Source organism: Ptychodera flava, chromosome 4 (assembly GCF_041260155.1).
Source record: "Ptychodera flava strain L36383 chromosome 4, AS_Pfla_20210202, whole genome shotgun sequence".
NCBI classification, from domain to species: Eukaryota; Metazoa; Hemichordata; class Enteropneusta; family Ptychoderidae; genus Ptychodera; species Ptychodera flava.
The window spans coordinates 12,223,922-12,245,992 of NC_091931.1; the positions used below are offsets into that span (position 1 = coordinate 12,223,922).

General features: G+C 37.1%; 1 protein-coding gene across 2 annotated transcripts in view; it reads left to right on the forward strand.

Annotated features, from left to right (window-relative positions):
• Positions 1-22,071, forward strand: part of LOC139130904 (RYamide receptor-like) — a 42,571-nt gene that overhangs the window by 16,719 nt on the left and 3,781 nt on the right. For both annotated transcript variants that reach the window (XM_070696711.1, XM_070696710.1), the window contains exons 2-3: positions 8,118-8,655; positions 21,398-21,799. In XM_070696711.1, the coding sequence (XP_070552812.1) occupies positions 8,251-8,655; positions 21,398-21,799 (807 nt within the window). In that variant the 5' untranslated portion in view covers positions 8,118-8,250. The remainder of the gene's footprint in view (positions 1-8,117; positions 8,656-21,397; positions 21,800-22,071) is intronic.

The window sequence follows — 22,071 nt, forward strand, 5'->3', positions numbered from 1 at the left end:
GAATAGAACAAAGCGACAGTGCCACATTATCTACGCTAACGCTTTGGAAACATCCCTTGTTGACGTGAGTTGTTAGACAAGTGAAAATCTACTTTAAAATAGCGAAAAAATGCTTGCATTTTAACCCTTGGATATTTGATGTAATTTCGTAATTTCGTTTGATAATCATAACTTGTGCTTTTAGTTTTTGAAAGTGCCTAGTGCACCAAAGTTGGATGTTTGCGTTGCCTGGTACATATTCCCGTTTTTAGAACTGCCATAATCAACAAATAAGATGGATTTGCATACTGTAGGCGCTGTTTGAATAAACCTTAAACATAATAGGTACATGTATGGAGAGCTAAATTTAAGGGATAAGTTGGATATCGTTATTGACTTACATAAACCAGATCGGTAGCGCTGAAAATGTTTCCAGCCCACTTACTTGCCAAAACATCTTCCTACGTTTACCGTTATAATTAAAACGCAGCTAAAAATCTTGTTCAAAGGCTAAAATTTCAAGGAATAACCTCTTTTGGCGTAATTCAAGTACGAAAAATGTTATTCATAGTTGTACGGTGGTCATAAGCTGGATATGTATAGTTCGGCTGTATTGAATTTTGCAGGGCATACTTTGTTCTTTTCTGCAAATACTACAACAACGACAACAATAATAATAATAATAAGACAACAACAACAACAACAACAACAAATTTACTGAGCCCAAATATATTTTTAGTTTTCTTCATTTTTAAATATTTAATCATCATCATCATCGGAGATTGAGGACCCTATGACTGGAACAAGCTTACACATTGCGTAGTCTGATATAACACATAGGATGTGTCGTCAGCACTTGTAAATTGATGATCAATAATCTATGATAAACTTTCAGTTTACATACTATTAGGCAGTTCAATTTTTTTGTTCTCTTTACAAAATACGTCTCGTATGATAATACCGGCAAATATGAGGCCACAACAAAGAGTAGGCATTTTTCGATATCATGATGGCTTCTGAAATTGACCGAAAAGGTCTGATGTGAAACAGTGTATTATTATATATAATTAAAGTTTGGAAAAATATATATTTATCGCCGTCTGATTATTTTGCTGACGTATATAAAATGATATGTGGGCCCTGTTTGATAAAGAAAAGTTGGCCTGTGCTTAAAAATCCCAAACACATCTACCCTGGCCGTACTACTGAAATCAGGTGACAGATTCCACTAGAACGCTGAGAGGAATGTCTCACATGTTGATGTAAACCAGCTATAACATACTTTGCATCTACTCAATGTTATTTTGTCTATTTTGTGTAGCAGAAAGAGCATTTTCAATTAAAGCGGACATAATTTTCAAAAATATCGCAGACAGAACAATAGGTACGTGTTAACTTACCTTCCTTAGCTTCTATCTCTCTTTAAATAAATTTAAATTACATTTAAGTTTGGTTTAAGCTTTTGATAAACAATGGCCATGCTGTAACTGTGTCATATTTGCGTGTTCTATGGACCTTGCTCGATATCCCGATTTTTACTTCTGCAAAGGCTTGTACATTAGTTCAAACAAATCCAAGCTTACTTTAAATTATTCATGGTGGCGTTTCATCTTCCAATTTGTCACTTTGACTTTGCACGTCGTTCGCTCTATTGTAAGCGGAAACAATATGTCACTGGTATAAAAGGTTTGGTTACAGCATGCTCACTGATGTGTAGGTATTTATAGGCTTCCATACCAATATATAAATTAAAAGAAATCTGCGAAAAATGCAAATCTTCCAATAATTTACTGAGTGAGATATTTTACGAATGCGTGCACGAGATATTATGAAAATATTTTTCGCTGTACGACGTACGCAAATTAAAATAGTATCGAATGCTGGCATCTTTTCTATAAGGACAGTGTTGACTTTTTGCCTGCATACCAAGAAATCTTGATCGTATCCTTCGTCTACAGACAGAATTTAAGTAATGCAATGTATTTGTTGTTCTAACTAAGTTTGTGTGTAATGTATGATGGCGAGTATATGAGTTTGAGTACTTCATAAACTATACATCGAGTGGACGGGTGGCAGTCAGAAAAACTGTAACAACTTAGCTCGAACCACTTCTTTTAAGTGTAAGGATTTTGAAAAGCGGTTTTGACTGTGATGTATTCGCTAGCAGAGTGGGTGCCGTACGTTGTGAGTTCGAATTAAATCGAAATCGAACTTAAAATCGAACTTCATTTACAATACATGAGATGAGGAATAACCTAAGTCAAAGCAGATGACGTATGCGACTAGATATTGTTCATCTTTTTTTCGTATCATTTGCTCTGCACTTTAGATGACATAACAAATTTTGAGTGGGTACGTACACGAAATACCTTTTGAAACCGAAATGTAATAGTTCCGCTTCTTCGTTATAGTCTTATTGTGCAAACATAACTTAAAGCAGACGTGAAAATCCTCGAAAATGTAATTCAGTGAGCTAATTTGGCGCAATCAGGCACGGTAGACAAAAATATCTCAAGTATGCATTCGACTTGAAATCTACGCTGGCCCGTATTTTTGTCTCTTTAGAAATATACGACGCGGCCGAAGGTTAATGTTTATCCTCAACAATATCTGATATAAATAGTGAGTTACGCTGTGTGCTTAAAGTCACTGAGGTTAAATTTGCTTTGCCTAGGGGTATAAGGATTTGAAACATTGAAAATAATTGCATGATGCTGTGCTTTCATGGTCACTTTCGAAGTACATTTCAATTAAAACTTATCACATCATATACTTGGTGAATTATGCCAAAGTGCTAGACCGCCAGCATAGTCCTAGGATCCCAAAAATACACTACTTTGAAAAGAAAAGCATTAATAAATCAATGTACCAGCTGTATTTCCACCTATGTATCAGGTTGCAACAACTGAGACTTGCTTTGTCTGATGTCTGCGTCATATTTATCATTACTCAGAATTTGCTAAAAATTAACCAGTAATAAAATTATAGAACCGATTAGATTTCAAGAAAGACAGTGGTTCTACAGAGCATCCAGTTTTCGACAAATAGCATCTGAATCAGCACTTAACATTGATAACACTTTTGTAAAAAGTCACATATGTTATTAATTTATTTCATACCAAACAATGTAAATAAAGCTACCGAAGTTACGAAATAAATGTTCACTATATTTCCTGTTTTTATTGTTTTAATGCGTTAATGTTTAATTCATGGGTCTGCAAATATTTATGACATACCAGATTATGTCCAACAATTTCCATACACATCTGCCAATTATCTTTTGGCAAATTCGGCGTTTCTTTTCGAGTTCCTGTGTAAGAGATACAAAGTTTACTGTTTATAAGCGACGGGACGCTGTGTAATTTTAGAAGCTACGTGCAAAAGAAAACATCGCTACCCACACATTTACTAAAAATTACCATAAACCATGTAACGTTGGACATATTAACAGCAAAAGATTTTTGCATTCATCTGGCGTCGTTGTTTTGTTGATCTTCCTTCCAACAAAAAGTACTTTCCAATTGGCTGTTTCTTTTTGAAATGGATTTACGTAGTAACACTGACAATTGACGAGGCATGTCGATCCTCAAGCCGATAAAAGTATGGACAAACCTTCAAGTTTATTCATGCAGTCTTTAAGGATGTACGATCGGAAAAATATAAGCGTACTGCGCCGATTTCCGCGCAGAAATGTATCCATAGTAACCACGCGCGCATAGTGACGTTCCGAACGTTTTTGCGTTGTACAAAATGAATGGTAAAGGAAAATCGCGTCGAGAAAATGTTCAGCGTGCCCTCAAAACACGCTGGAAGGTACGAGAATTCAGCAAAGAGATAAAAAAATGCAACATGACCGTAGCCTGTACAGCGTAAGTCAGAGTGTGACGTCTGATTCGCTATTAAGAGCAGGTCGTGGTTATAATTCCAATGATAGTGTCGCTAGTAGACCTACCGGAGAATGGAAGAATGGCCGTTGCATTGTCGATTTGAGTGAACTAGCCGAAAATCTTGACACTTGTGTCAGTTGCGGGCTTGCCTTACGATTGTCATCGTGTATTGGAGAAACGCCAAGTTCACGGCCTCGGCTCCTGGCTCCCAATAGTGTGTGACAACTTAGCCTACTTAGCCTGCAGCGAAGTCAACCTAATCCCCACCGATAAGCGTCACGGCAATAAATATTACGCGATTTTTTGTATGCTGTATTAATATATAGACTCTAAAAAGTAGAAGAACCTAAAAGTCTTTGCTTTGCTCTGTCATTTCCCTCTCATTAAAGTTTATAGGGCCATGCCTGGACAGGGCCACTGCAGGTAGCCACTGCAGGTCAGCTGCATTTGAAGAGCGCCCTCGCGCGACGAACCCGGGAGAGCATGGTTTATCGCCAGAACCTGTAAATCCTAGTTAGATTTTGCAAAATTGTGAAAAATCGAGCTCGGTGACCTACTAAACAAAATGTGGTTTTGAAAAATTCACAAAAAGAGCTATTATTTGGCAAAGTTTGAGAAAATTGACATTAGTAGAAACTATCAATAATTAATAAATTACCCTCTCCCATTCCTAAAATTTGGGGCATATTTGTTGCAATTTTGGTTAAAAAATAATATCATGACTTTTTAACTCAGTTTTAATGTAAGTAAAATCTTCAAAGTAGCTTAGGTTTATAATTTATTTATTCTTTTACAGTGTAAACGTTAAAAATGCAATCATGATATTAATATGAAAATGATGACCTGTTTTATTGATTTTTAGTGATTTTGTGAAAAACCGTGAATTTTAATGTCATTTTGTAAAAAAACAAGCGCGGTGACCCCATGTTTTTTTCCCAGTTTTGGACTATTCACATATATAGGTATTCAAAAATCCCCATTTGAAAAAATTGACATTACTTTTACTTTTTCCGATCGTACATCCTTAAGCTTCCTCTTTACTTCAATGCAGATAGACTAAGTATGTTGTTTAAACGTTGCCATATTGTTGAAACTAAAGGTTCGCGTTAAAAGTCACATTTGACATGAAGGAGCACTAAGGAGTCATACTTGTTAAACTGAGACAAAGACAAAGAATACTGGAAAATAATGTTAATATTCACAAACGTGAAAGTGTTTTTTTTAATCTGCTGCAATTTTTGCACACTGAACATCTTTAGCGAGTTTCACCTTAATATAAACTGTAACAGTTATTTAAGTGGCTCTCATTGTACCAGTGAACATTAAACCACACATCATTCTGGGCGTATCATTATGTCTCTTACTCTCTGTCTCTTCTCGGCCAAAACGCTTAGATTTTGCAATTAGAATGGCTTAATCATGCAGATTACCCTGGATTGTGTTTATTGATACTATAGCTATGAAACCATGAGTGGCCTGCTTTCTCCCTTCAGAAGCACATTGCTTGAAATTTTGTTTTGTAATAAAGATATGTTACCAATTTCAGCAGCTTGTAGATTTATTTAGCAAATGTGACAGACAAATATGCGAATCGACTGGAAATGAACAGAGTTCTGCTTCATGTTCTTTGAAATGTATTACCTTTTATGTGACTGTTATCCGAGGTAGATGTAACATTTCTTAACCAAGGCTTACAAGTACATGACGGTAAGCTATAGTTTAACATAAATTAGAAAACGAAGACCCGATCATTCGTACCACAAACATCAACTTATGACAGGTATTATGCTCGGCCTATCCATCCTGTGTTATAAACGTGCGGCTAAGTGCTTCATCAAGTCTAATTGTAACAAGTCATCGTTGATGACACAGTCCCCACTTGTTAATGGGTGCTTTGATTACAGGTCCTCAGAGAGGATAGAGTCCTCTTCATTAGATCTGTGATAAAAATACTTTTGAATAAATTCGCTTGATACATGTCTGAGTTGTAGTTCAGGACATGAAAAAATCGTAATAAAATGGCCACATGGTGACCATATTGGATCGAATCACAAAACAAATCAATGTGCATATGTATGACATAGGTCAATGTCCTTGTACCAACTTTGATTAAAATCGGTTGAAATATGCCTGAGTTATGGCTTTGTACATGAAAAAATCATAACAAAATGGCCGCACAGCAGCCATATTGGATCGTATCACAAAACAAATTAACATGCATATGTATGACATTGGTCAATCTCCTTGTACCAACTTTGAATAAATTGCTTGATACATGTCTGAGTTATGGTTCTGGACATGAAAAAACGTAATAAAATGGCCACACGGCGGCCATATTGGATCGTATCACAAAACAAGTCAATGTGCATGTGTATGACATAGGTCGATGTCCTTGTACCAAGTTTGAATAAAATTGGTTGAGATATGCCTGAGTTATGGCTCTGTACATGATAAATCGTAACAAAATGGCCGCACGGCGGCCATATTGGATCGTATCACAAAACAAATTGATGTGCATAGCTATGACATTGGTCAATGTCCTTGTACCAACTTTGAAAAAAATCTGTAGAAACATGCCTGAGTAATGGCTCTGTACATGAAAAAAATCGTAATAAAATGGCTGCCTGGCGGCCATATTGGATCGTATCACAAAACAAATCAACGTGCATAGCTATGACATTGGTCGATGTCCTTGTACCAACTTTGAATAAAATCAGTTGAAACATGCCTGAATTATGGCTCTGTACATGAAAAAATCGTAATAAAATGGCCGCCTGGCAGCCATATTGGATCGTATCACAAAACAAATAGACGTGCATCTGTATGACATATAAAGTAATCCTTGTACCAAGTTTGAATGAAATCGCTCCAGGCATCTCTGAGATATCTGCGTGAACGGACGGACGCACGCACGCACGCACGCACGGACATGACCAAACCTATAAGTCCCCCCGGACGGTGTCCGTGGGGACAAACAAGCAAATATATATATATATATATATATATATATATATATATATATATATATATATATATATATATATATATATATATATATATATATATATATATATATATATATATATATATATATATATATATCTGCTGCTCCTGTTATTAAATGAATTATCATATATTTTGGGACCAGAAGAGATTCAAAGAAAGAGATATATCCAGAGATACACGGACCAGTTTTTTGGAGTTATCCGTAATGTAAATGTATGGTCACGAGCAAAGACAAAACACAAACATCCCCAAACTGGCACCATAACGACGGCAAGAATAGAACAACGCGACGCCAACACATTATCTACGCCCACACTTAGATGTTGGCGTTATGCTCCATTTCAAAGTCGTAAGACAAGTTAAAACACGAAAAGTATAGCTGACACGTTAACCCTTTGATAATTGATGTAATTCACTTAAAATTTATAGTCATAACTTGATCAATATTGCATATGGCATGTTCACGAAGATGAAGGTTTGTAGCGGATGCATACTTCTCCATTAGATCGGTATACTCAACTATCGAAATTTAACTGATTTGTGATGTTTCCTGTGCGTAGAGGGAGGGGAGATTAGATGAGTGGTGGGCATACGCATGCATGAGTGACATCGACCAGAACCATAGGGATGAAAATGTTTCCAGCCCACTTGCTGAAACATCTTCCTTATTTTATCGTGTTATAATTAAAACGCAGGTACACAATCTTGTTCACTGTCTATAATGTCAACGAATAACCTCCTTTGGCTAACACGACAAGGTTGGTATATCTAAACATTGACTTCGCTACTTGAGCACTGCTGCTGTTGGGACGATTTCACATATTTGTCTCAGTAGTGCACCGCCTTTCACGGATACATCATATTATAGAAGGGACGAAGTAGACATTATTGATTCTGAGTAAATAGTCGAGATTTAATAATGTACATAAAAAGTATATCTCGACAAGATGGGGCCAATTGATGATATCAACGGATTGCGTTTAGGGTTCTGATTGCCACCACAATGGATTTATCTTGCATACATTGGATCTAACATCGATGATCGTCTTCACAGTCACAGGCGTCACGTTAAGTCTTTACGATTATATTATAAAGTCATGCGAGACAGAATTGAGAAGCAGTGGCTACTTTTTAACGAAAATCAAGAACGAAAAGTGTCATTCGCTGTTGTAGAGCGGTCTCAAGCGTGGATACATTTACATCACACAACTTCCGGTGATATATGTTATGTTGATTTGATTGCAGGTCTTACATGGGTGACGACACGACGCGCACTGTCGAGTTACAGTTTCCCTGAACGCCTGTGTTGATCCAGAAAACTCCGAATAGACATTGATATTTTTAATGTGAAGATTCCAGTGACTCTGCAAAGTAAGACATGACCGGTGAAAATTATTTTAACTTTTCATTAGATGACTGGATCGCTTTTGAAGCTATCCTGCGAGATTATATGCGAAATTACACCGAACAAGGAGAGCAACAACAAGGGGAATATGTCGAGAATGTCCGATTCGAAGACTGGGCCCTTTCTTTTGAGTGGAGAACGACCTTAATTTGTGCATTCAGTATTATCATCGCACTGTCTATCGTAGGAAACATCGGAGTCATCATGGTACTACTCTTGGGTCGATCTAAAACGGTCTTAAACAGGTTTCTGATAAACCTTGCTGTCTCTGATTTGATGATGGCCATATTCTCCATGCCGTTCGGCTTTCCTACTATCATGTATGGACATTGGATATTCAGCGCTGGTATGTGCCCAACGATGATATTCCTACAACACGTAAGTAAAATTCCCTATTTGGTGCCGTATGTAACTTTATTTCACATATCGTAAACGCATCTTTCACTGCTTTACACACTAAACACGACTGGAAGTAAGTTGGGATAATTCGATGGTGAAGCAATGTTAATTGAATCTGCGAATGTTACCTTTAATGTAATATTGGAACATTCAGCTATAGAGCACCTAACACTTTTGAGAAATTTGAAAAATATCACAAAAGATGTAATTATCCCTAATTAGTTCCAATCGTGTTATAAAATAAATAGACACTTTCAGCTACCTGTCTCAGATCTATTCTATGACAATAAGATGTCGATGATTTAGGATTTTGAAATTTGCCGGTTCCTCTGCTGAACAAGTTTTCCTGACGCAATTATTTGGAACAATGGTTATGGCATTGTATAATGATGCATTTTCTCATACAATTGAGCATTCGTTTTACCTTTCCGGACGACGGAGAAAATTACCACTTGAATACAATAAAATTACTGAGGGATAGAGATCGACATACACTAATCACCAGTCCGTTTTTACGTAACGATGTGTAATAATTGAATTACCCCACTGGTTGCTTTATTATATTAGTTTCATGCATTTTCACTTTTCATCGCCCGCGTTTGGTGTTTTTTTTTGTAAAACAAACAAAGCACGATATTTCTTCTGATATATATATATATATATATATATATATATATATATATATATATATATATATATATATATATCAGAAGAAATATCGTGCTTTGTTTGTTTTACAAAATATATATATATATATATAATATATATATATATATATATATATATATATATAGATATATATATATATATATATATATATATATATCAGTGAAACAATCGTTTAGAGGTTAACTGAACCGTTACCTCGTGAAACGTTAGGCTTGAATTGAGCGTGAAAGATCTTTTGCATTGCGAACACTGTTACGTGCAGAGAAAACGAACAAAAGGGTGAACTCAGCAGTTTCCGTTTAAACAAAATTTATTACGAAAACGAAACTAATTGCTAAGTCAGGGACAGAGTACAAGCTTTAAAAGTGTACAGACTACTTATCTCAGCTGGGACGGCAAAGCTCCAGTCTCAGAGTTGTAACAGTCAGTCGGATGAATGAACAGTCCTTTGGCTTGCAGGCTTGAAGCTGCACAAAGTCCACAGTATAAATCCAGCGTTGACAGTGAAGGTCTTGAAAAGTCTTGAGAATGACTACTGCTGGAGTTTAGTAACACACAAGAGACACGATCCCAAAAGTCTGACTGGAAGCTGTGCACGTCCCTTTTATAAAGGCATATAAGAACAATCTAGAACTTTTATTGACATGCTAATTACTGTTCTAAAATTATCTCCCTTACACAACTAATCAACTTTCCAGAACATTCCAAACATGACTAATTGAATTCAAGGTTGTGAGGTCATCAAGGGCAGTGACCTTGAGAATGTTCTAGACTAATTGAACTCAGGTCATGATGAGTGTGGGGGAAATGACCTACATAACACACCCCCTCTTCAAAAAAAGAAATTTTTCAAAGAAAAATCTTTCTTTTACAAATGTAATCTTGAAAAGGATTTAAGTACTCAAATTTTGTTTTACTCTAAAGTAAAGTTTCTTGAAAGTGAACAACAATAAGTTCTAAATACGAGAGAGACAGTCTGCAATTAAATTGTCTCTGCCTTTGATATGTCTAATATCAAGATTAAACTCCTGTAACATTAAACTCCATCTTAGCAATCTCTGATTTTTGCCTTTAAATTTCTGCAGAAAAACAAGAGGGTTGTGATCAATATAAACCACTATTGGCTGATTTGAAGAAGTAACATAAACTTCAAAATGCTGTAAGGCTAATATCAAAGATAAACACTCTTTTTCAATTGTAGAGTAGTTTCTCTGGGACTTGTTAAATTTGCTAAATTTGTTAAAAATAGCAAACAGGATGATCTGTCCCATGACTATCCTCTTGCAATTTGGTATTGGAAAACTCGAAATGGCACTGAACTTGGCATAAAGTATGCATGGCAAAGTCCGGTTATTTTTATTGAGTTCGATAAAGTCATTGTCCAGCAGGTATTTGACTTCTTCCTGGAGATATTTTGCTTTTGTTGGATTCAGTCTGTATGGATGTTGTTTTACAGGCTTACTGTCCCCAACATCAACGTCGTCATAGATGACGTTTGTCCTCGTTGGAACATCTTGAAACAGGTGTTTATATTCGTGGAGCAGTTCTTTCACCTGTTGTTGTTGTTCTGGCTGGAGGTGTGCCAACTTTGTAGACTCCAGCTTCTCCAGGATTTCTGAGTTCTGAAGCTTGACCGAGCCCAGCTTTGAGTTTAGAGTATTTTCACTCAAGTCAGTTTCAGTATCACTATCTTCATAATGGCCAGAACTGACGGTACTGACAGGCTGAGTTATAGTAGGATTATCCCTATCCAAATATGGCTTAAGCATATTTATGTGACATAGCTGTTTTGTTTTCGCCTGTCAGGTGTTATTATGATGTAATTTAAATCACTCAATTTCTTATCAATTAGATATGGCCCAAAGTAACGAGCATGGAGTGGTTTGCCAGGAATTGGAAGTAGAACAAGAACTTTTTGACCTGGTTCAAACTTCCGTTTTGAGGTGTTTTTATCGTATTTGGTTTTCATTGACTGCTGAGATGACTCAAGATTTTCTCTGGTTAATTCACATGCTTTAGAGAGTTTCGTACGAAAATCTGACACATATTGCAAAATATTCAGACAATCATCATCGTCTGATAGGAATTTCTCTTTAACGAGCTTGAGTGGGCCACGGACTGTATGTCCAAATACAAGCTCAAATGGGCTAAAACCAAGAGACTCTTGAATTGACTCTCTAACAGCAAAGAGCAAAAAATGAATTCCTTCATCCCACTGCTTCTCTGTGTCAAAACAGTAGGTCCTAATCATGTTTTTCAAAGTTTGATGAAATCGCTCAAGAGCACCCTGACTTTCTGGATGATAGGCGGATGACCTATACTGTTTAATGCCTAGCTGATCCATTACTTGTTGAAAAATTCCAGACATAAAGTTGGAGCCTTGATCGGACTGGACACATTTAGGGAGGCCAAATAAAGTGAAAAATTTGACTAAAGCTCTCACTATAGTCTTTGTCTTTATGTTTCTCAGTGGTATGGCTTCTGGGAACCGAGTTGATGTACACATAATTGTCAACATGTACTCATTTCCTGATCTTGTTTTTGGTAGGGGCCCAACACAGTCTATTAGTATCCTACTAAATGGTTCTTGAAATGCAGGAATTGGCTGTAAAGGGGCCTTTGGAATAGTCTGATTTGGCTTTCCTACCATTTGACATGTGTGACAAGTTTTACAGAAATGTGCTACATCCTGCCTGAGATTAGGCCAATAAAAGTGACTGAGAATTTTATGATAAGTTTTCCTGACTCCTAAGTGACCAGCCCAGGGGGTTTCATGGGCCAGGCGCAATATTTCAGCACGATAGGGCTTTGGAACCACATGGGCTTTACACGATAAGCCTTCGACACCACAATTTGATGTTTTATAGCCCAATCGTCATCAACCAAACATCTGGAGGTCTCCATTACGCATGAGAATACCAGATTTTGTATAATAGGAAACAGAGCTATCTGAAGTTTTACCTTCATCATCTACCCTGTCAAACAAAGACAAAATATCTGGGTCTTTGTGTTGTTCTGCAATGAGATTTGATCTAGAAAATGTCTGACTTTGGTCAGCAGAAGTTTTACTGGAAGTTTCAAATCCACGAGGGATAACGGAATGATCCGTGTCAAACACCTGACTGAGAAAGGTGTCATTTAAGTCAACATCTGTGACATTATTTTTGAGAGTATTTTGATTCTCGAAGTTTTCTTTGACATGGCTCGAGTAATGGCACATGATGGGAAAAGGCCGGAATGTCTTCCTCTATTGGCTCTGGATTTTGATCTAAACTAGGATTATCAGTCACAAGTGGATTAGTAATGACCTTGTCCCCAGCAAGGTCGTTTCCAAGAAGAAGGTGAATCCCTTCAAAAGGCAAAAAAGGCCTAATACCTAAAGCCACAGGTCCAGAAACAAAGTCCGAAGACAAATAGACATTATGGAGAGGAACAGGAATGTAGTCATTACAATCTACCCCCTTAATAAGAACTTTAGAACCTGAAAATGACTTTTCAGAAAACGGCAGGGTATCTGCCAACAAAAGAGACTGGGAAGCCCCGGTATCTCTTAAAATTTTGACAGGGGTAGCGGAAGAGAAATCACTAGAAAGTGATATAAAACCATTATGAATAAATGGCTCGAAAATACCCATAATGCTATCTTGAGAAGAATTGACCTTGACCTCATTAATTGGGGATGAGAGGGGTTTAACCTCAGAAAATGTGTTGCACACATTATTAGACTCTAATTGAGTTGATGAAGAAATAAAGCCGGTGGGCTTAGATCCACTTTGACTACTTTGACCTTCACGTTTTCTTTTCAATTTGAAACAATCTGACATTAAATGGCCGTCTTTCTTACAATAATTACAAGAAAGTGTACCGAACTGTTTGTCAGAAGGAGATTGAGACTTGGGATCTGATGATGTGGGAGTGTTACTTGAATTTTGTGAACCGTTGTCATTTGATTTTCTACTGTCCTTTGAGAAATTCTTGGATGAAAAGGAGGAGTTAAATTTACCTGCATTGTTTCTGTATGAAAAGGACTGGGATGGTTTGCTGAGAAATGAAGATTTGTGGGTCAATGAATAATCATCGGCCAAACGTGCAGCAACCTCCAATGTATCTGCCTTTTGTTCATTGATAAACGTCTTGATGTCACTCCGAATGCACCTCTTAAATTCTTCAATCAAAACAAGCTGTCGTAATTTGTCATAATTCTGACTGACCTTTTCAGAAGAACACCAACGATCAAACAGTTGTTCTTTTGTTCGAGCAAATTCAACATAAGTTTGATCCTTCACCTTCTCACAATCCCTAAATTTCTGACGGTAAGCTTCAGGCACCAACTCATAGCCCTTGAGAATTAATTCCTTCACAGAATCATAATTTGAAGCCTGCTCTACTGACAACTGAATGTAAATTTCTCTGGCTTTACCCACCAAAGCACTCTGCAAAAGCATAGACCAGGACTCCTTAGGCCAGTTCAGACTCTGAGCAATTTTCTCAAAATGAAGGAAATATTTATCAACATCCTTTTCTTGGAAAGGGGGAACTAACCTGAAATGCTTAGTGATGTCAAACTTGTCTGAAGGGAAGAATTTTCCTGATTGTCCAAGCTCTAAACGTCTCATTTCTAACTGTAGTCGATGTTCTTCCAATTCTCTCTCCTTTTCTCTCTGTCTTTCTTCCATTTGTAATTCTTTGTCTTTCATTTGTAATTCTTTGTCTTTCATTTGTAATTTTTCCTGCCTTTCCCTTTCTTCCATTTGCAATTTTTCCTTTTCTAATTCCAATTTCTTAAGCTCCAAATCTGCCTGTATTTCTAATTCTAATTTTTTGAGTTCGAAGGAAGACTCAGGCTCATAATCTTTTAAGGCAGACTCCTCAAAATGGCCAGAATTAACTAAATGTTTTGCAATCTTGAACTGAATTTCTCGCTTGCGCATAGATCTTTTGACATCTACTTTAAGGAAATTTGCCAGTGCTATGAGGTTGTCTTTTCTGAGGGAATTAAATGTGTCCTGATCAAGGTCATCCATAAATTCGTCTGGCTTGAATTCCGCCATGATTGAATTTCGCTGAGTTCACAGTATACAGTAGTTTTGAAAAGGCTGTCAAAATGTTTCAAACGGCTCAAAATATTCGTCTCCCGGACGAGCCCCCAATTTGTTACGTGCAGAGAAAACGAACAAAAGGGTGAACTCAGCAGTTTCCGTTTTAAACAAAATTTATTACGAAAACGAAACTAATTGCTAAGTCAGGGACAGAGTACAAGCTTTAAAAGTGTACAGACTACTTATCTCAGCTGGGACGGCAAAGCTCCAGTCTCAGAGTTGTAACAGTCAGTCGGATGAATGAACAGTCCTTTGGCTTGCAGGCTTGAAGCTGCACAAAGTCCACAGTATAAATCCAGCGTTGACAGTGAAGGTCTTGAAAAGTCTTGAGAATGACTACTGCTGGAGTTTAGTAACACACAAGAGACACGATCCCAAAAGTCTGACTGGAAGCTGTGCACGTCCCTTTTATAAAGGCATATAAGAACAATCTAGAACTTTTATTGACATGCTAATTACTGTTCTAAAATTATCTCCCTTACACAACTAATCAACTTTCCAGAACATTCCAAACATGACTAATTGAATTCAAGGTTGTGAGGTCATCAAGGGCAGTGACCTTGAGAATGTTCTAGACTAATTGAACTCAGGTCATGATGAGTGTGGGGGAAATGACCTACATAACAACACTAGAATGCCGAATTTACATTCATACGATCATATAATCATGATCGCCATGTCCAGAGGGTGCATTTACGAATGGTTTTGTTGTCGTTATGATGTCATCATCAATGGCGAGCACATGATTTTCCATTTGCTATTACTGGCACGTTAATGAAAATGGCCCGCTTGCTAACTTGTAAGCCTCAATTAAAGGCGCATTATCCACACGACTAGTTGTAAGGCGCAATTGCATTTAAAGGCGAAATAAACGTGACATCTATTCCTCAAGTCTGTTAATCACAAATATCAATGGAGCGATATAATATGGATAACTTTAAGTACGAATTAATATATGTTACTTAATTTCATACATCTAGTGTTCTTCAGACAGACAAATTTCAGACTGACTAACTTTTCATTTCTCCATTGTCCCATTTAATATGATTCGAACGTACCGTACCATTATCCTATGGTGTTTGGCTGCATCGAAATTTTGAATAATAATAACTGTATTGATAGCAACAGTTTGAGGTTGGCTGAGAATGTTCATTAAACAGCAAAGGTGTGTCAGCTTTGATTATTTTTTAGCTTTTCGGACAGGTCAAGTTTGTTATGTTAGTTTATTTTAGAGTTTCTCGATGCTCTAGCAATAACCGACAATGTCACATCAGGTCGCTCATTGTTCTTAAAAAACCAAATGAACTTCAATAATTTCAAAAATATTGTTACGTGTGAGAAAACGAACAAAAGGTGAACTCAGCAATTTTCACGTTAAACGAAATTTATTACAAAAAAATTAAAGCTAATTGCTATGTCAAGGGATGGAATACAAACTGTAGAAGTGTAAAGTGTACAGGCTACTTTTCTCAGCTGGCAGGGCAAAGCTCCAAAAGTCGGACACTGAAGCAGACCGATGTAGTCCTTTGGCTTGCTTGCAGGCTTGAGGTTGCAGAAAGTTCACAGTAAAAATCCAGCGTGGCAGTGAAGGTCTTGGAAAGTCTTGAAATTAATAATGCTGGTGTTTCCAAAATCTTAAGGAAACACACACGAGACATGATCCCAAATGTCTGACTGCAAACTGTGCCGGTTCCCTATTTATACTCATGTTGTTATATATAAGAGCATATAAGAACAATCTGGAACTTCTATTGATATGATAATTACTGCTCTAAAATTATCTCCCTTACACAATTAAGTAAATTCCAAGAACATTCCAAACATGACTAATTGAATTCAAGGTTGTGAGATCGTAAAGGACAGTGACCTTGAGAATGTTCTAGACTAATTTAACTCAGCTCTTGAGTGACGGGGAAAATGACCTACATAACAATATTTTCATGTGTCTTGTTCATGTGTCTTGTTATGGAAATATTGCATATGATTGCTAAAGTGAGTCTTGAAGGCGTTGTGAGTGAGGCATATGTAAGTGCTAAACGTACTGTTGAACCTTTGGCAATGTAGATGACACTACTGGTCTTGTAGAGTGTTCAACGGTTATGTAGACTTACCCTGCAATAACAAACAGCGATCATCAATCCCTATGCTGGTTCAAATTATTTTAGATTATCATTTTGAAACGTTGTCACTTAAATTTTATAGTCTGAGCATTAAAATAAATGAGAAATTTTCAGTCGCTTTCGCTTCAAGGCATACAATAATGTGCATGTCAAGAAGTATCGGTATTTAATCATATTATTACTGTTGAAGTGTCAAGAATATATCGAATCAATGAGATCTTTTACGAAGAATTTGCAGTTCAATCAATATCCATCTAAGCTATTAAGCCAGTGTAGAATGCAGGGTAATATTTAGAGTAGCCGATGGCCTAGATCACAGAGAACTCTAACCAATAAGGAAACAATAATTTAGAATCATTGCTGTAAGTTCAAAAAATCAAATTAATAATAGCCTTCAACGGAAATCGAAGATTATGTCATCTTTGGCGATCATACCATGTCTTTATAAACAGAAGAAATATCTTCGAACTCAAAATGAATATGTAAATAGGTAAATTAGTAAATTTAATTATTTTGAATCGAAAATGGACAATACATAAATAAAATATTTGAAATTTAAAGTACTCCATTCCATCCACAATATGCCATAAAAGTTCATTTTTATGGAAAGATCAAGAACATACAAAAAAGGTTCAAAGTGATGTGAAATGTTAAATGTACCGTTTAGTACATTGTAATATGTACGTGATTTTTTTATCTGTAGTAAAAGTAGCTACTGAAGTCAAATCAACATGTAAAAAATATAAGAAATGCAATCCATGCACGTGATGTACTGTATGGTTTGAATAAGAAGTTTGTCATTCAACTGTCCAACAATCATTTTTATTCAAGGTAATATATTACCAGGTCCATGGGACATTTGAGATTTACAAATTTAAGTAGGACCATCCTGAACCACTGATAGTGAGTGGTGGTACCAGGTGTCTGGAATGGGTAAGCGTACCCTGCTAGCATGCTACACCCGTCAGGATTGGTCCCAAAATTGTCTAAATATTGTATGAAGTGATACAGTATATGAATCACTGTTATAAGTCAAAGCCGGGAATGCTGTCGCTAATCATTTGAGTGACCGAGGTGTCATATTTGGCCACAATGTCATTATATCGACCGTAGAACTTTTTGAAAGTCCTCACGAGTCTTTTGGATGTATATCCCTGTCTCACTAGTTTTGATACTAATAAGCTGTGTCTCATTTGAAAATCCGCGTAGGAATCACAAGCCCTACAATATCTGAGAAGTTGAGACACATACACACCATAAGCAGGTACAGATGGAATATTACTTGATAAGTGGGGATAATTTATGATTTCAAATCAAAATCATCCCTTTTGTCATACAGCTTGGTGTGTAGCCCATTAGTACCCACTTGCAGGAACAGATCAATATATGAAGCCGATATCCTACTCTCAGTTGTTTCTTTGATTTCCAATTCATCAGGGTATATATGATGTAAGTAATTTGATATGTCTGGATTGTCTAGACTAATCAGATCATCGATATATCTGTGCGTGTTGTTAAAACGCCTTGCAAGTTTTTTAGACCCTGCTTTGTAGAGAGATTGTAGGAACTGTGCTTCATATGAATAGAGAAATAAGTCAGCAAGAAGTGGTGCACAATTTGTACCCATTGGTATGCCGATAGATTGTTGAAAGGTCATACCACCAAACTTAACAAATATGTTGTCGATTAAGAAATTAAGCATGTTAATAATTTCTTCATCTGTGTATTTGTGCTGGGCATCCATGTTGTTACTAAAACAACCTGACCTATGTTTGATGATAACGTATTGGTACCTTCTACTGTCATTTTTATGCAGGAAAGCTTGTTTAACAAGAGATGATAGCCTTGTTTTAAGTTTATCGTGGGGAATTGTGGTGTATAGTGTGGAAAAGTCAAATGTTTTTATTGACCTGTACTTGTTTTTCTTGACTCTTAAATCAAGCAACAATTACTTCGAATTTTTTAATATCCACATTTGATTCAACCCACTTGTTTCAAATCCGTGACAAAACGCGGCCAATCTGTTCACCGCAACGAAATTTTAATAAAGAATTTGAAAATAGATTTTTTGTTGATTTTTCTTGTACGCTAAAATCTTATGAATATTGAAATATACTCATATTTCTATTTTCTATTTCTAATATAAGCGTATGATTTCGAAATAAGCATAATGGTAATTCCGGCTAGCAGATTGCGGCCAACGCGAAGCCTTGTTCACTCACCAGCCCGACGTAAATTGAAAATAGAAAATGCAGGCTATTTCCTATTTCCAATTTGGTGCAGACATGCGCAGTGGCATGCTGCGTCGCTCACGCAGACGTCAGAGACGGTGCATTGCTGCGTCGCACGGTAATTGTTACACTGTAGCACGGACTGTGACTGTAAATTACATTTATCGATATCATCAGCCCGGAAGTGGATTCGTATTTGGTGCCAGATTTGCTCGTCACCTGATTATGGTTCTTTAGTGGAAATTTGGATACCCACGCGTATTCTCAAAATGATCAATGGAAAAGCGGGAGTTTTTTGTTCACCATCTAGGCCCGTGAAAACACGTACTTTTTGCAAAGGTTTATCGATGAAAGGGTTAGAATAACACTTTGAAATCTGGTATACAATGTTCTTACACGTACAACCATTTCAGCGCTAAGGTGAAAATGTGACTATTTTAATAAGGGCATCATCATGAACACTATTTTCCGTAAGGTGTCTTGTTGCCCTAGACTGTAATAGTGGTGGTCAGCTGTCAGACAACAACAAAGATTACACTGATGTGTCAAGACAATGTTATTGGTCATTGACATGGTTGTAACTGTATCTGCAATTATTTCACTGACTCTTAATTAATTAGGTACTTTTTTCTGGTTCATATTTCTCCTATATTTCGCACTATTGTAAGGTCGTCTTTTTTCTTGAGAACCCCAGATCCAAGTAAGGAGTGTTTTGAGATTTTGCGTAACAAGCATAGCTACCCAGCTTTTCCTGTGAGCGCCAAGACATCCAACGCGTATGCCAAAATGGTCTGCTATGTACGAGTCAATAAATCTTTCAAACCAAACAAATGCCTGGGAGAGATGTTTTCTTCTTGGTCGGGTTCTTGATACAGTTTGTCAAAGCGCCCACCTGTTGTCAGGGCCTGGTTGGGACGGGGCAAACAAAACTTATACTATCGACAGCCCATTATGCCTTTCCTTTTCTATTATTGTTGTCTCTCGCACATACGGGGTCTGGGTGGGGCCCGGGACTGGGGCCGCAAGCGTAGCGCCGAAGGCGCGAGTCAGGAATGCCCCCGGTGGTGTCACTGTCGGGAGAATGGGTAAGCTTATCCATGCGTGGTCTAAAATCACGGGGAGGGGAGTCACTGTTTTTTATTCCCTATCACTTGTCCGTGAAATAGAGAAAAAAGGGGTACGAAATGGCGCAAACGACTATCGACGGTCTCAGTTCGTTTCAAGAATGTCCGATTTTGGGGTCCATTTTTTATTGTGTAGCGTAATTATTACTTTTCGTGCTTGCAATGCCTGTACGAAATTTATTTTGGCGGTCCATTGAGAGGAACAGATGGCGTGCCCTAGACGGTCATTCAAATTAGAATAGGGGATCTGCCTTCTCTCGTTTCGAGCTAATTACGCCATCACATACCACAAGGGTCAGTGTATCTAAAAGTCAAAGTCTGCTCAATTCGCGGGATACATTTTTGTTACAATGTAATCATTATTTAATTACGTCGGACTCCCTCTGCTGTCTGGGTTGGCGCCACTAAATGTCATTGCGCATGTCTGCACCAAATTGAAAATAGGAAATAGGCTGCATTTCCTATTTTCAATTTACGCCAGCCTGATAATAAACTGGACAGGGCGATTGGCCGCTTTCTGCCACGCAGTAGCACCATAATGCTTATTTCGAAACGGTAAATTGATATTGAAAATAGAAAAAAGAATTAGGGTATGTTTCAATATGCGACAGATTTAGCCTAGCATGAAAATCAACAAAAAATCTATTTTCGAATTCCTTTTTGAAATTTCGTTGCGGTAAACAGATTGGCCGCCATTTGTCACGGATTGTTTCATACACTTTGTCACAATATCGAAAAGACCATTTTTGATGGTTGTTAAAATTATAGTCAATAATTGTGACAGATATTAGTAGTGCATTTGCTTGATCCTGCAATAAACCGATGTTTGTAAGGGTTCTTGTGCAGTTTAGGTATCCAATACACATAGGCAGTGTTTTGTCCATCTCTTTCAAATGAATGCCAAATTCACTGAGCATAGATGAATGGTTTGAAAAAACATCTTCATCAGAAAGGGAAGAAAGAGTATAGGTTGTATTACTCTTATCTGAATGAAGATTTAATTCACCTATTATTCACCGGATATAATAATTCCTACAGACAAAGATAATGTTGTTTGAAGCTTTGTCTGCAGGAACTACAACATATTCGTTGTGTAAAGCATCAAGGCATGCTTTGACAGACGGGTCATCTAATACTGAGGAAGAATTTACTCCTTTAGTGGGAGAACGGAGATGTGAAATACGTGATTTTAATTTGTCTCTGACTTTGCTCAGCCAGTCAGAGAGGCATTCCACATCAACTTCCTCAACTGCAGCCCACCGTCTCGCATATTTTTCGGCGGCATCCATGATAATTTTGAAATTAATTTCCAATTAATATTTTGTGGCTCCCGATATTTTGGGCCATATTGAAAGAGTTGCCGGAGTTTGCTGTTGGTAACGATGGACAGGTCACCAGTTATTATAGTTTGTAATTAGCCAACTTTGTTCAATGGCACTTGATCCACATTCATGCGTTTTCCATTTTCTAACCCCCAGGTGTCTATTTTTGTGACTGTGTACACATTGGCCGTCATTGGCATCGATCGATACATGGCCATAATGTGGCCCCTGAAGGCAAGAGTGACCAAAAACAGAGTGAAACTTCTGATAGCATCAATATGGTTGGCTTCAGTACCGTGGGCATCTGTACCAACCGCTTTTACTAAAGCAAAACCGTTCATATACGGAGAGGATGTGATCTACATATGCGCCGAATGGTGGCCGTCTACTGCCGCTAAAACTGCAGTTGATATATCTATGCCCTTAATATCGTACTGCTTGCCGTTGTCAGCTCTGTTCTTTGCATACTTCAGGATTGGTAGAAAGTTATGGGGAAGGAAACTCCATAGTAATCAAGACAGACAAATGGACAAAATGTATTCGAATGACAAGAAGAAGGTATAAAATCACAAATATTTTTCTTACTTTGTAAATATTACATTTATAGCAACTTTCAATTGCTGCCCAACCTACATACATACATACATACATACATACATACATACATACATACATACATACATACATACATACATACATACATACATACATACATACATACATACATACATACATACATACATACATACATACATACATACATACATACATACATACATACATACATACATACATACATACATACATACATACATACATACATACATACA